Source organism: Oryzias melastigma, linkage group LG7 (assembly GCF_002922805.2).
Source record: "Oryzias melastigma strain HK-1 linkage group LG7, ASM292280v2, whole genome shotgun sequence".
NCBI classification, from domain to species: Eukaryota; Metazoa; Chordata; class Actinopteri; order Beloniformes; family Adrianichthyidae; genus Oryzias; species Oryzias melastigma.
In genome coordinates, this window is record NC_050518.1 from 7,365,121 (window position 1) to 7,381,001 (window position 15,881).

Genomic DNA, 15,881 nt, shown 5'->3' on the forward strand with positions numbered 1-15,881 from the left:
ATCTGTGACCACCACAAAGACTCATTCTGCACAAAAAAACCAAATTGTATGGCAGAAGAGGACTATCTTTGAGCACAGGTATGTTTTGGATCAACACTGTATCAGGTTTGTAACCATGTTTAACAAACAGCTAAAACGCAGTTGAGGAAGAGGAGCAGGAGAATGACATCAGAACACGGGTGGACCCAAAAAGGTCATCCACACACAAAATAAATTGATAAACAGGTAAAGATCGGGTAAAACAATTTACTAAACTAAACAAACACATCCTCAAATTATTTAAGGAGAAAATATTAATGTACGCACATCGTGTTATTATTCAGGAATCTGGAATAAAACTGATTTCAGTTCTTGTTGCATCACTTCTTCTACAAAGGGAATTATTAAGGGTGCTATAAAAAGTATTTATGTCAGAATGAGTTAAAATGTGCAATGAAAGCTGTTATAAAAGTAAGGAAAATGTGAAGTCTGAAATGCTGAGCACAGAAAATGTTCACAATTCGTCCCATGAGCCAGAATCTGTGGAAAAATTTGCAAGCTTGCATTTAAATTAAGTTCTGCCTTTAATGGAAGTTTGGAAACTAAAACATACTAATCTGCTTTAGGTTTGTAGAAACTGGGAATAAATCTCACATTGCGAAAACTGAATCTTCAGAAAATAAAAAAAGATTCTTTTAATAGAGAAAAAATCTTATTCATTGTCTTGCAAGAAAAATAATTTTTTTTCAAGTTTTTCATTAGCAAAATAATTGTAGTTTGAGAAAACATGATTAATTTTTCTTTCTTAAAGTAAGATTTGTTTTTATTCTTTTGCTTGCTCATTTAAATAAAATTTTATCTATTTTTAACCTATTTAAGGGCCTGTTTTTGAAGGTAAGTGATAGTACTACTTCCCTACAAATACTCATAGAACTGCATACATCCACTGCTAAACTTCTCTCTGCTCGTCTAAACAGAATTGGTTCTCCAACAGGTATTACTTTAGCAAGAAATCTTTGAGAATGAATAGTTTCAGTTTCAGCTTCAGACCTTGCATGAATCTGTATTACTTGTTTTCACTGCTTTTGTTTGTATAGAGAACACAATTGATAGGAAACCATAAACAGTAGATTTTAATTAAATGTGAAAAAACAAACTTTTTTATCAAAACTTTTTTTTTTTCGGTGTTGAACAGACAGCCAAAGTGCAAAAGGTGGAACAAAGTACTTTTTTTTTCAAACATTACAGTTTTGAAAATTACATGACTGTCAATCTGAATAGATTTTAGGTGCATGTAATGAATGTCAGTCTGTTCTTTTTTGGCTTAAAGTATTTAAGCCTGAGCTTTTCTCTGAAGGCGCCGCCTGATAAATGCGTTTTTGTTCCATTCGTTGGGAGGAAGCATCTCAGGGCCGTTATGGACACAAAGAACTGTCATCTCTTCAGCATACTGAAGATTTTGGAGCAGCTGTAGATTAGAAGGAAAAAGGAGGACTTTACATTCAGAATAAATCAGGAGCATCATTTTCTTTTAGTCCACAAGCAAAAAAAATGTGAATTTCTCTATGAAGAAAAAAAAACTCTTACTTTTGGCGTGATAAAGAAGTACTGAGAAGTAGTTTCTTTGCAAGCGGTGCGAACCACAATGTCAAACACCCTCCTCTCGTTTACGGGATCCATTCCCTACAAAGAACAAGAACCAAATGAACATTTGTGAGTTTCCCTGTGGAATCCAAACTGAAAAGCAAAATCTATTCTGTAAGATGACATTTTTTTCCTGCAATTCCTTCAACACAAAAGAGGTCAAATGTCAACAGAGAGAAAGCAAAAGGATGAAAAGTTTTGGGTTTGGGTTAAGTTCAAACCGTTTTGAAGACAAAAGGGGGTTTAATGTTTGACTTCATTTAAAGTAGAACAGTGTGTTTTATCATGTATTCTTTCTCCTGAAGAGACAGCAGGTTTAATGTGAACTTTTGAAGCACACCTGGTTGATCTCGTCCACCACTCTGAAGGGACAGCGGTTGAGCTCCTGCAAAGCCATGAGGTAGAGCATGGTGGAGACGCTGCGCTCTCCTCCGCTCTGATGGTGAGCCGTCAGCTCGTGCAGCTGCGTGCTGCTGTGGAACTTGACCCGAATGCGAATCCCGTATTTGTCGTACTCTTCCTACGTAAAGACAGCGGAGCAATAATTATATACATTTAATTTAGGGAATTGTAGCATCTTTTTTTTTTAAATAGTGCAGCTTGGTTTACCTCATTCTCTGAGTGCAGATCAACCTCTCCTGCACACTGCATGGAGCGGAAAAATTCACTGAACTTGTCGTTTATCTGTTCAACAAGATGCTTCAAAGGGTTCAGCCAGCGCTCCTTCGCCTGTCCCACACAGATGTGGATATTTTAGCAAAAAATAAGCAAAATTATGTCACTAGAATGACTAGGGCTGTGTGCGATCTCTGCACCTCTGATATGTTCTGTTTGTAGGCGTTGAGGGCAGCAGTCTTCTCCTCAAAATCCTTCTCCAGACTCTTGATCTCCAGCTCCCTCCTGTTGTACTCTTCAACGACCTTCAGAACGGGTCAAAATCATGCATATGCAGCACTACTTTACGAGCGAGTGTGATCGCTTCTTGTTAAATGAAAAGCTGGCATCCCTGTGCACTCACATTTTCACTGAGGCCAGTGAAGCACTCGGCTCTGGACCGCTCCTCATTCAGCATGGTGTCGACCTCGTCCACCGTGTCGGGCAGCTTGCTAAAAGCCTGCAATAATAAAGAAATTCAACCTAAATTTTGTGGAGAATATCTATAGAATCAGTAGCTGAAAAACCTGCACTGTAAAGGACAGAAAAAGAGAATGAGGAACTAACACAGCGCAGGTCTTCAGGTAACGAGGAATCATTCTGCATCCCGCAGATGTTCTTTGCCTTCTTCAACAGGCCTTTGCACTGTTCCGTCAGCTGCGTCTTCCTCTGCTCCAGGCGGCTGCACTTTTGCTGCGACAAAACACGAGAAGTCGTCTGTGAAACGTTCTGAGAACAGAACCAGCTTACAATTCAAAACAGCATCAGTGGTAAAGCATTTACTTCGACGGCCTTCAGCTCAGTAGCTCCTCCTCTGCAGTCATTCTCCAGTTTGGACTTTTCTGCCGTCAGTCCCAGCGTCTCAAAAGCAAGATGCACTTTCTCCATGGAGAGCTTGGCTCTCAGCTGCAGGAGAATAGAAACATAAATAAATCAAGTTACTGAACTTTAGGGGGAAAAAAGCATTTTATTAAATTGCAATAAAGTTTTATTGTCCGTACCTTCATTTGGGTCATGAATGCAGAGACAATGGTCACCTTCTGATAGTTGACAGCCTCAATTTTCTTTTTAGTTTCTTCTTCAATTTTGTTTAGATCAATAACACTGTTCTCCATCTGCTTCAGACTAAATGCAAATAAAATGAAAACAAAATTAAATAGTTTTTAAGTCAGACTTCTCTACCTTTAAGACAAGCTTACCTGTCCTGTTTAGTACTGATTTTCTGCTCCAGCTGCCTCTTCTTCCCCTTAAGCTCAGACAGACGCTTCTTCTCTGCCAGCAGTTCATTGTCTCGACGATCGAGTGCGGCAGCTTCCTTCTGCAGGGCTTTCAGCCTTTCATCCCTTTCTTTAAGCTTCACACCACAGCTCTAGTTGGAGCAAAGACAAACAACTGCACTGGGATTTGGTTTTACTCCAGAAAAATCTGTCTTTCAAGTTCCAGGTGATTGAAAACGCAGGTGAAGAACACAATTCATCCAACCTTCAGATTCTGTTCCAGCTGCCGCTTTTCCTCAGCATCCACGGTGATGGAGAGGTACTGGGACGGGTGCACTGCAGAATTACTGGTGCTTATCTTGTTGGAATAAATGGACCTTCTTACAGTGTACCTTTCCTCTGTTGTGTAAAACACCTTAAGGTACGGCTCCTCGATCACCTGGGAAATCCATGGCAGTGCAAGGTTACAGTCATAAAACATCTCATTTTTAACTCAAGTTTCAGAAACTCTAAAAAATGAATACTGTTCATCATTTAAAAACAATATAGATGAAAATATATATATATATATATTTTGAATCAAATTTAGTCATGAAAGTCTCTGTAATGTCATGTGTTCCTTTATTTAAAACAGTCTTCATAAAAAGTATGACTACTCTAAACTAAATCTCAAAAAAAATTTACATTTCAACTTCAAATTATTCATGTAATGCTCCAAGAATAACAAACTTACCGTTTTGATCATTGCTTTGGTTGTTTCATTGCCCACTGGCACGTCGTGCACCTTGTACTGATGACACAGGTAACTCATCACCTCATCAGGGGCGTCAAACATCTCCCGAAGGTAAGAGAAAAAACCAAAACGCCTACAGAAGTCAAAGAAGAATGACATCAATGTGTATTTATGCGTGAGACGAAGCATCTTGTGCTGCTGCAGTTTTTACAAACAAAAAAGAGAATCTTGGTCGTATAATGGAGATGTAAAGTGAGTGAAGGGTTAATTGTTCAGAGGAAGTGACAGATGCTAACCTGCTAACTAAATTTACATTTTGGGAATTAGAAATTTTGAAAATGTAATTTTATCATCCTTTCATTTTACATAAAACAGTTTTATCGCTATAGAAGAGTTTGCATTCTTAGCTTTGACTAAAAAGGGAACAAAGTTTTTTGTCCAATAACCCCTTTAAAAACACACACAGCAGCACCGGGCTGCAGAAAAAATAGATAACTATACACTTCTTTTGAGTCAAGACAATCTTTTATTTTGAAATATAACCTGATTCTCTCAGCTACACCTTCGATCACTTGAGCTGTAAAGTTTGGTCAGGAGGGCAAAAACTTTTGCTTTTGAGAACCTTCTTCCCTTAAATAAATGTTCATCACAACTCAGAGGTGAACTTCTAATGAACTTCTTCCACTCTGCAGAAACTATGTTCTAGAAAAATTGTATTTTGACTAAAAATACATAATTAAAAGACCACTGGGAACATTTAGAATAGATCAAAAGATGATCAGAGTGGGACTTGAAACACACTCAGTCCACATTGAAACACTGCTTTACACTTTAAGAAAAAAACCCCATAAAATTATGTTTGATAACAATAATTCCTATAATATGGAAAGACAAACCAACATCTAATGTCATTACTCACTGAATGTGGTTAGGATGTACAGTATCTGGTCTAAAGGAATGCTGAGCGCAGCAGTTCAAAAGCATGAGTGAAATGTAAGCCTTCATTTGCATCACTGCACGCAAATGATCCCCCACTTGATATGGAAAAAACATGGTATCCTAACATTTGAATGTAGTGAAACAACTCAGTCAGAAGACACACAGGTTACTCATTTCATTGTGCAGTTTACTAACCTGCTGCCTTATGATGGCAGAAAGTTTAGAAACACAAATGTACATTTTTCCTGTCCAAGTTGACCTCTTTGGGATTTCAAAATAAAATGTCATAAAGTGGAATATTCAATAACTATTATTTACCACAACAGTAACATGGAGACTGTTCAAAAAAACAAAAAAATCTGGGGATTTCATGTTGGCCTCTTCTGGACAAAAAATTCCAGCATTTACACAAAAATAACAAAATAAGTACAAATATATGGTTATTTCAGTGTTACCTCAGAGACTCAATATTCCTAGAAGGAGGGCGCTTAGAACAAGACTCTTCTGGAGCAGAAATGGAGTTCACTTTTAAGTTCATCTTGTCGCGGACCTGATGAAAAAACAGGAAAACACAACAGTAAACAACTGGTTACTGAACTGCATTTCTATACGACAATCATTTTTCATTAGGAAGTTATGGAGAGAAAATAGACTCACTCCCATGTGTGCATGGAAAATTCTTGATTTGTGCGCAACTTTGGATTTGTACATGCGTATTCTTAATTTGTAACTCATATAATACCTTTTGTGCATAAGTGAAAGAATTAGAAAATTTTAAAAAGTACAATTTACACATTCACAAATTGAAACTACAACATCTTGAAACTAATTACACACTCAAATTCTTAAAACTTAAGCACGAATAACACATCAATTACACAAAAATCTATTGTGAGACTCATAAATGTGTCCGTGAGTGATGCGTTTGCATACTACTAGAACGCTCGTTCATCATAGTTTTCTTATCAGCCGTTTTAAATTTCGATTGTGAATAATATCTGGTAAAACTTTCTTAAAAAGATATTCCCGATAATTAATATTTAAAAAGTCTAAATAGGCGTTTTAAAAATCTTATATTGTATTTTATATATTTTTTTCATTTTCTAATTTTTTCACTTATGCACAAAAGGTATTAAATGAGTTACAAATAAAAAATATGCACGCACAAATCCTAATTTATGCACAAATCAAGAATTACACACTCACAAATCAGAGTGAGTCTATTTTCTCTCCATAGGAAGTGTCCTCCCTGACCTCAGTCATGAACTTTTCCATGTCATCTTTCCTCTGGAAGACAAACGCTCGCAGGTCCTGGAATGCGATGTGGTTCTCCACGTACTTAGCATAGCGGTTATCCTTCACGTTGATCTGAAGGTAAAAGTTAGGAATGGCACAAGAGAATCCTGAACATCATCACTGCCAGAAACAAGGCTCACGCCGCTTTTCTCCTTCAAAATCTACTGGAATTATGTTGATCGTGTCAACGGTTGATAAGTTACAGTATGTTAAAGATTTTTGTTTAAGCGTCACCGACTTACCACCAGCATGATGGGCTCATGAACCTCACCCTGGAAGAGGCTTTTGTTCTGCCGCAGCCACTGAAGGGCAGAGTAGGTGTCCCTGTGACGTCCTCGGAGCTTCTCCTCCTTCACGTTCATCAGATTGTTCATGTCATTCAGCTTCTTTTCCAACACTAACAAACAAAAACGTTTTTAGCCTCCTAACTCATCTTCAGACATCAGATTTCTTAGATTTCTCTGCACTGACTTCTAGACTCGGCTAAGAGGTTGTCCTTCTCCCTGCGCAGGTCCGTCTTCTCTCCTTCGATCTTGGCTCTCTCCTCCTGGATCTGCCTCAGCTCCAGGTTGACGGCATTAATCTGCGGCGTCACGTCTGGCTGGTCGGCCACTTTGGCCAGCTCCGCCTTTAGGTCGTCAATGGCTCGCCTCGTATTACTGATTCGTTTCTGGTGGTCCTCTTCTTCCATCTGCTTCAGCCTCAGTGATTGTTTAATGTCATCTATCTGCAAAGAGGACAAAAAACTACATTTTTCTGTTTTTTTTTTTATTATTACATTGGTTCAGCTATAAAAAGATGCATTTTTTAGTGTATTTTTTTATTTGAAAACAACCTCTCACCTCTTTGTGTTTTCGGTCCAGTTGATCTTGTTTCTGTTTGCACTTTAAAGAGGCTTCTTTGATGGCTGCAGTCTGAAAAACACCAACAATATCAAATGGATCGCCAGAAAATTCACAGTTTTTCAAGCATTTATGATAAAGAAATTAACTTAAAAAAACAGAAATTTTAGACTTTTACTTCAAGTTTGCTTTTTTAATTAAGTGACAGATATAGCAGGGCTAAAAGAATGTCATCAGTCATCAATTCTGCCAGTTGCTCCGTTTAAAAAGCTGAGTTTTTTCATTGCAGATACACTTTAACTTTGAGAGACAGATTGTAAAGATAAAAAGCTGTTGCTGATGCTGAATAGACTCAAGTGTGTGAGCTTTACTGTTTTATGAATAATTTATACCACAAAACACCAAAACCTGTGACACTGTGATGTTTAGCTGCAATTTTTGTTGTAAATGGGAGATTTTTAGCCATGTTGGCATAAGGGAGTGATGACAATAAAGGCTGATTTACACTGGTCTGTCTGCGTTGTGTCTCCATTGTGTTGAGGCATAGAAAAATAAAACATTTGTTAATCAATTGAAATGTTTACATTCCCTCAATCATGTCTACGTCTCATGTCTATCAGTGCACAAGCTCTAGCAAGAGTTCAATTTCCACTCCGTGAACGTATCAATTCGGCGATTAAAAAGCTGGGAAAATCAGGAAAGAGGTTTAAAAAATTTTTTAAAAATCTTCTGTTGCACTTTCAAAATAAAACTTTATAAAATATTATTTTATACTTTAGCGACATGCATCGATTTTTGTGATGGATTCTTTACCTTGGCCTTCATTTGGGTCTCTGCAGGCTTCAGCTGGTCTTCAATCTCTTGAATTTTTCTCCGCATAGGAGCTTGCGCTTGTCGTAGGGTGGAAAGCTGTCTTTTGGCCTCCTCTCGCTCCCTTCTGACACCCTCAAGCTCCTTACGGGTGGTCTCATACTCCTGTTACCAGGAAGGAACAAACAGGAAAGATGTTTGTTTGTTTTATTTTTTTAAGTCTCCTTCTTGTGAACACCAAAGTGAAACACTTACGACCCAGGGTTTCTTCTTCTCCAGCAGCTCAATGACATCCAGATGTCTCTTCTTTTCATAGTATCGGTTGACATCATGCTTGTACCTCTCATTTCGTTGTTTGGCCTTCTCCAAGAAATTTGCCTTCTCCTTTACAACATTCTACAACAAAATATTAGAATCTCATCAACAAATGAAAACCTTTTTAAACAAAACCCAGAAAACAAAAGAAATTTTAAAAATTAAAAAAGGACTACCAAGCTGTAACTATTACCTCCAATTCTCTTTCTTTGTTGCGGAAGTTCTTGAGCTCACAGTGGTACTCATACATCTCTGGGGGCCCCACAGACTTCTCAGTGGCCTCCAACAACTCGATCTTGGACATTTTGGCAAACTCACCAACTTTTTCCTGTTAAAAAAAAAAAAAAAACACACACACAGGATGAACTTCAGCAGTTTTTGATCAATGAAAATACATAGTACTTGCACAAACACTTACCTGAGGCAGAAACTGGCAGAGGTTACTGACTTGAATTTGCAGAGCCTTGACCTCTTCTTCTACCGTTTTCTGGTTGCAGTGTTTCCCATTCAGCATCCAAAGCGACTGATTATTTTCCACATGGATCTCTCTGTTAATGACAATGTTTCCTCCTGTCTTGTACCTTCAACAACAGAAAAGAGAAAAAAGTTACAAGTAGCTGTGAGCTTTTTAATTAAACTATTGTGGCTAAAACGTCAATATTAAAAGAAAATGAATTATCAGTTATGAAAAAGAGTTTGAATAAAGTGACTTTGGAGAAATTAATTAATATAACTTACAGTTCGATCTCAACTGAGCCTTTATGGCACCCACGTTTCACATAAAGTCCAACCTGGAAAAAAATGAAAGGAATTAAAATACCTGTTAATAGTACTTGACACAAATCTGCCTTTTTTCCAAGAATTTTTTTTTTAATTGCTGTTTGCATAGTGAAAGAAATCTACAACAAATCAATGTTTCAATTATAAAAATATTAGATAAAAAAAGTTAATAAAATTATAATTCTTTTTTTTTTAATCTATTTTTAGCACATATTTTCTGCAGTGCAGCAGTAATTCATCAGAAATCCACTCCTTCCACTTATTTCCCATAATCCCGCTGTTTACACTTCAGTTTACAGCCCCTCACAACCCCTAACATTACTGATTCAACAGAAATGGTGAGCAATATAGGGGCTGTCCAGCTGTATAGTTTTGAGCCAGATGCCTACTCAAACGAGGACATTAATGGATCTATTGGTCTGCAAGTGGATGCATTGAATTATGAAACGTTGGTCCACCCATTGCAGTTTCTGCATCAAAACTGAGACTTTTTTCAAAACGGCAGGTTTTTATCTCCATCCGATCCATCCCAATTTGAATAAAGAAATACTCAGAAATGCATTTTAATCTTAAAATTATTTTACATGTCCTCCATTATGAACAAATGCTTCAAGAACATGTTAAAAACACAATTTTCAGTTAAATATGTGTATGAACACATCGCAAATATCTTATTTCATTTTATTCCGGTAATGTCCCTGTAAGAATTTTTTTTAGATCTATGCTTAGAAATTACTTAAAAAGGTACAAAAATATTTGGAAAAAAGGTGAAACATGATGCAAAAGTTCAAGTTTAAAACTAAAGAATCTCAGCACATTTGGATTGAACAAATCCCAACAGTAAGTTTACCTTATCTCCCCTCCCCAGAACCGTTGTCTTTCCCGCCAGACCCAGACAGATGGCACACACAATGCTGGACTTCCCAGTTCCATTGGCACCAACAATCATGTTCAGATTTGCTCCAGGACACACCACGGAGTAGTCATAGGTCCTGCCAAAGTACAAAGAAGACGCCTGTCATTTTCCTGCTGCATGCAGGAAGCCCGTGGGCAGGAAAACGTCACACTTTAATTCCTCAAATAAAACATTCCAGACTGTTACTAAATGAAAAGAGAAGAAGATTAAAGCACATGAACACAAATGAAGGTCTTCCTATTATAATAAAAACAAGAGTACTCCAGTACTCATCGAAACCCGTTGATCTGGTTTATACTACCTTAGAAAAAATGCTGTAAAACTCATGCACGAGTATACTAGACACTGAATGATACAAAGACTGCATCTTACTTAACATATAACATTGGCAATTCATTATATAAAAATGCATTGATTAGTGTGGAGAATTCTGTTTACCACTATAATAATGTACTTAACCTTTATTCTGTGTTCATATTGTCATTCTTGTTTCAAATCTGAAGATGCACTTTCCATGTTATCGATTATACCAATTTAAGAATGTTGGAAATTGAAAATAAAGCATTCTTTCCTTTTGATTTTTTTCTGATAAGTCAAGACGGTGGAAAATAAATTTAAGTCTAAAATATAATTGTGTAGACACAAATCTGAGCCTGATTAAAAAGTTATGGTTTTCAATTTTCTAAAATGCGGTTCTTTACATCTGTTTTAACGGTTAAAAAACAACTGAATTTACTGATCTTATTCCTCTTTTAATCGGTAAGTCAAAACATGCTTCATGTAAACATATTACTAGTATGACAGCATGCGTGACAGCTTGTCTGAGAAAATAGAAGCTGAACTTCTGCTCTAATGTCGCTTTAGCATAGCTAGCTAGTGAGCTGGAACTTACAGGAAGTTTTTCATCGTGATCCGCAGAATGGAGCCCTCCACAAACGGATGGTCTTCGCCGGCATCCCTCTCCTGACAGAAGCTCCTGGAAGGAGTCTGTGAGCTGCTATTATTCTGGCTGAGACGCTGCTTTTTACCAGGCACGGCCATGTCAACAGACTCCCACGAACTGATGGTAACAACAGTTTGCCCTGCCGCGCTTTGCTGGGGCAATGCTGGAAGATGATTGGAGACGATAGGTCACGTGTGTCTAGACTGGATGACGTAAAAGCCTAAATTCCCTTTGTAAAATAAAATAAAATAAAATAAAATAAAAATAAAATGTATTTTCTTGATATTTAAAAATACTATTTTTGCCTAAGTTGCCTGACTGTTATGCTGAGAAAAGAACTTGAACAATATTTGAACAATCTTTACTTAAAAAAATATACATCTGTACATTTCTACACTGATTACATGAAATAAACTCTCGTATATTTATTCATTTAATTATTTCCTACTTCTTTTCCTGCCCTTGTCTGTCATTATTTAATGTTAAAAGATCTTACTTTTGATTTGCTCTGCAATTATATATATGTATATATATATATATATATATATATATATATATATATATATATATATATATATACAAGTTGTTTGAAACCTATAGTGCGACCTCCTCCACGACCCTAAGAGGCCCCCTATCATTTAACCCTGTTAAATGAATAAATAAACAAGAAGACCTTGTGAAAAAAACAAACTAATAAGATTTTCCAATATGAATAAATCAGTCCATCCATTCCAAAATGCACCAATGCTTCAAGCTGTTTGCATTAAATTAAAAGACTCAAAAACGACAATTCTGTTTCCTCTCCAGTATTGTTGAAAACGCTCAAGAGGCCTTAAAGGAACAATGGAAAAAATAATTTAAGAGTTAAATTTAATCACTGTTTCTAATTCTAAACAAAATAAACCAGACCCTAAACTTTATTTATTAACTTATTTGTTACAATTGATTTATGCAGGGGCTGCACGGTGGCGCAGTGGTTAGCGCTCTTGCCTCACAGCAAGAAGACCCCGGTTCGAATCCCGGCTGGGACCTTTCTGTGTGGAGTTTGCATGTTCTCCCCGTGCATGCATGGGTTTTCACCGGGGACTCCGGCTTCCTCCCACCGTCCAAAAACATGCTTCATAGGTTAATTGGTGACTCTAAATTGCCCCTAGGTGTGAATGGGTGTGTGATTGAGGCCCTGCGACAGACTGGCGACCTGTCCAGGGTGTACCCCGCCTTCGCCCATCAGTAGCCGGGATAGGCTCCGGCACCCCCGTGACCCCGAAAGGGACAAAGCGGTCAGGAAAATGGATGGATGGATGATTTATGCAGGTATTCTCTTTGTTAGAATCATTGAGACTTGTTAAATGTAGAACAGCTTAATATGTTTAAAATTATTGGAATAACTCACATGCAATTCATTGTTTGTCCATAACCTAATAAAACTTCACAATGTGTTTCTTTAAAAAGCTTGTCCTTGTACAAGATGCTTTTTTTTAGTAAGATGGCATGACATATACAAGTGATTGTTATAATGTGTATTACCTCCAAAGCTGTAGGGAAAACTTTAAAGGGAGGAAATAATACAACTTACTGTGACTAATAATCCTCGGTATTATTGGCTTTGTACATGTTATTGTAAGACTTTTCAGGCTCTTCATGAAAAAAATGTATAGGGCCCTTAACACAGTAGCAAACTGGCATTAGGGGCCTTTGTGGACCCCCCTCAGTCTGGGCCCCTAGAATCAGCCACCTCCCCCCCTTTTTTTGGCCCCCACATTTGCAGAATTTTGAAGTAACTGAAATCTATTGAGAGTTTTGTGGGGAAAGCAAAACAGTAATGAGATGTTATTATTAAATCCAGAGGAGAAAAAAAACATGTACAGAATTTGAACCAGTCAAAAGCTATGTGAATGATCCTTTAAGCTAATTTCATGAAAAAGCCGTGTGAAATGTTACAAATGCCACACTCAGATGAAGAAAAATGAGAATCGACTACCAAAATCCACTGCTAGAAGTAAGTAGATCGTTTCTAATTTTCAATATAGCAGCTTTGGTAAAATGATTGGGAGGAAAAATTGACAGAAACTGAGAAACGGGTATCTGAGAAACAGTTTTTTTTTTTTTGAAGGGTGGAAAAATATTGAAATTATTTGGGTCTGCACCAGGCTTCTTCAGAATGAGTCACGTAAGCTGGAGATAATAGAAAAGACTAATCGCAACAGACGGTTGAAGATGAAAAAAATTGAGTTGTTGTGTTGATGATTAAGATCTTTTATTAAAGCAGACATTTCTGCAACAGAGGGAAAAATGATTGCAAACGGCGACAGAACAAAACACATTTGGATTTGGCTTTTTCAACAATCACTGTATTGAAAAAAATAAGATTGCCATCATTTTTTGTAGAGACCAGAATTTTCTGCAGATTTTAAAGTTGGTGATTTTTGTTTTGTAACAGCCTATGGGTGGGGATGAACTAAGTAGACGAGATTTTGTTTCACGTGGACCCAGGTGATATATAATTATAGCGATAAATCAGATCTTCAGGAGTTAAAAGACCTTTTGCATCAGGTAGTTTATGCAAACAGTTCATTAGCGGATTTCTAGTGCAATAATAATCATTAATACGATTTTTTAAGTGGTAAAAAGATTAATAGTGCTCCAATAGAGCATACATTCACCAGTACAAATTCTTTTGAATTACCTTATTCAACATTTTTTTAATTGATAGCATTAAAAAAATCAAGTAGAAAACTTTAGTACGGTGGCCGAAAGGTACCATGCGGCTAGCCGGTTTCAACAAACACGATTACAGTTCCACGTTGCTTCTTGGCTGTGGTTAGATCAGAATCGCTTCTGTACTCATCGTCCAGCGTGAAACCTGAGGCGAACCACAAGCTCACAAAGAACTAGTATATCTGATCAATTCATCACTTCTGACCACAGCACGAAGCGTGGTAGCCCTTTAGCTTTTCGTCGCCGGCGTCTCATGGCCACGGGGGCTCGCGAGCGCTTTTCCTATCATCTCCAGCCGGAGCAGAGCCAAACTCTGGCCGGATCAAATAAGATCAGTGTGTAGGATTTTACATTAAACAAAAAACAACACACACAAACATTCACTCAATCAATCGCTCTCGCTCACACACGCATTCACTCCACACAAACAAGGAAGATGTGTACTTCCGGATCCGGTTTTGAAAGCTACTGCCCCAAGGAATTGTGGGATACTGACAGGCACAATGTCGCCCTCATGCGGTCATTGAAGAAAACCATCCCATCGGAGCAAAAATATTGAAAACAGTCAAGGTTGAAATAAAATAAAATAAAATAAAATAAAAATATAGCATTAAATATAGCATTTCTGATGAAAAATAAAGCAAATCTACACTACTTCAATTGTCAAAAACCCCTTTCTCTTACTTGATTCTTTTTTATTTTACTTTTTAAATCAACCAGTTTGCTGAAATATCCCACATGATTTAAAACACTTTTATTTTAATTGAATATGGTTAGAAACAGCTGTTTTAACCTGACTGATTCAAATTTCGAATGTGTTGTGTTGTTTAAGCTGAAAATAATAAACGACATAACAGATACTGTTCATTGAATGTAAATTATTAATGTTTTTTGCATTGTGTCGCAATAGTGAAAATTTGTGATGGCAGTTAAAGTGTATGACGCTTTAGGACCAAAACATTTTTTTAATTTTTGCTCATAAAATGTTATTCTGATTGCTAAAAAATAAGGAAAAAATATTCACCCAACCCTCCACTTTTGGAGCATGACAATGATCACAAACACAGTTGTAAACCTTCCTCTTATATTTTTTTTAAGTCACACACAAAAAATGTTGCTCTGGTTACATAATTAAAAAATGTTGAAACTTACATAAAATTTTTAGTTTAGAATGAAATAATATATTAAAAAACACACATATTCGTCAAAACAAGGGTGCATATTTTCACTGAGTTCTACATGTCTCTCCTTGTTTTTTTTATATTTTCATATATTTGTTGTTTTGAAGCTTAACACCATTCAATTGACTGGATATTAACCAAATCAAACATAATTTATTCATAATTTAGCTAAATATCATTGATATGTAACTCTATTATCATTTATGTTTATAACCAAATCAATAAAGCTTATAATGTTTTATTCTGTGCTGCAGTTTTTTCCAGTTTTTCTGTTAAGAACAAAAAGTGTTCAAATGTGAAAACCAAATTCTGTAAATAGCAGAATGGGTTGCTTGGTAGAAGAGAACACTGATTGGTTTTAAGCTGCATTTACGTCAACAGCAATTAACTAATCTAACATCCCAAGGCCTTGAGGGGGGTTGTGAAGTAATCTTGAATGGCGTAATGGGATTTCGGAGTCTACTACCACTACTGACAATTGCTGGGTGCCATTTCAAGCCTGTGGATTCGTCGTCAACAAGAATATGTAGGCCTTGGATGAAACGAAGACACAGGCAACAGGGCGACGGAGTGAGGACGCCTGATTCATTTAACAATGGATTAAATCAGGAATACAAGAGCTTGACAAACGCAGGAAAACTCCACCATCCTGCCATGGAGGGGTCAGCTGTAAAAAAAGTGAGTTTCAATGTGTGTTTTTTCTCTGTGATGAGCCACAGGTCAGTAATGTTATGTGTGACTGTTGTAATACAAATACATCGTTAATAGTTGGCTCTAACAGAATGGAAAGTGATGTGAGAGATATGGGAAATGTCAAACAGGTCAATAAGTTAAAAAAAAATATTCAAAATGAGGGATTGTGTCAACTTGAGTCCTCAAACTGGTGATTAATAAACCAAAAAGGAAACAGTCTT

General features: G+C 36.9%; 1 protein-coding gene and 1 non-coding gene across 2 annotated transcripts; both read right to left on the minus strand.

Moving 5' to 3' along the window:
• Positions 1-1,089: 1,089 nt before the first annotated feature.
• Positions 1,090-11,244, minus strand: smc5 (structural maintenance of chromosomes 5). The gene is made up of 24 exons (XM_024293806.2): positions 11,018-11,244; positions 10,060-10,201; positions 9,168-9,220; positions 8,848-9,010; positions 8,623-8,757; positions 8,370-8,510; positions 8,118-8,279; positions 7,305-7,376; positions 6,934-7,189; positions 6,705-6,859; positions 6,421-6,534; positions 5,622-5,716; positions 4,228-4,360; positions 3,760-3,933; positions 3,477-3,646; positions 3,279-3,402; positions 3,061-3,183; positions 2,845-2,970; positions 2,642-2,737; positions 2,439-2,543; positions 2,233-2,352; positions 1,964-2,143; positions 1,567-1,662; positions 1,090-1,447 (listed from the first exon to the last, which is right to left on the minus strand). The coding sequence occupies exons 1-24, from the start codon at positions 11,164-11,166 to the stop codon at positions 1,313-1,315; spliced, it is 3,219 nt and encodes a 1,072-aa protein (XP_024149574.1). The 5' UTR covers positions 11,167-11,244; the 3' UTR covers positions 1,090-1,312.
• Positions 11,245-13,889: 2,645 nt separating this feature from the next.
• Positions 13,890-14,198, minus strand: LOC112159871. The gene has a single exon (XR_002921551.1).
• Between the last annotated feature and the right edge of the window lie 1,683 nt (positions 14,199-15,881).

Excerpts from the sequence above, each read along its gene's own strand:
- smc5 (XM_024293806.2), bottom strand. The coding sequence starts at position 11,166 with ATGGCCGTGCCTGGTAAAAAGCAGCGTCTCAGCCAGAATAATAGCAGC. Across the intron at positions 2,353-2,438 it reads ACAAACAGAACATATCAGAG|GCGAAGGAGCGCTGGCTGAA; the intron begins GTGCAGAGATCG and ends TGTGTGGGACAG. Across the intron at positions 1,663-1,963 it reads TGGTGGACGAGATCAACCAG|GGAATGGATCCCGTAAACGA; the intron begins GTGTGCTTCAAA and ends TGTTCTTTGTAG.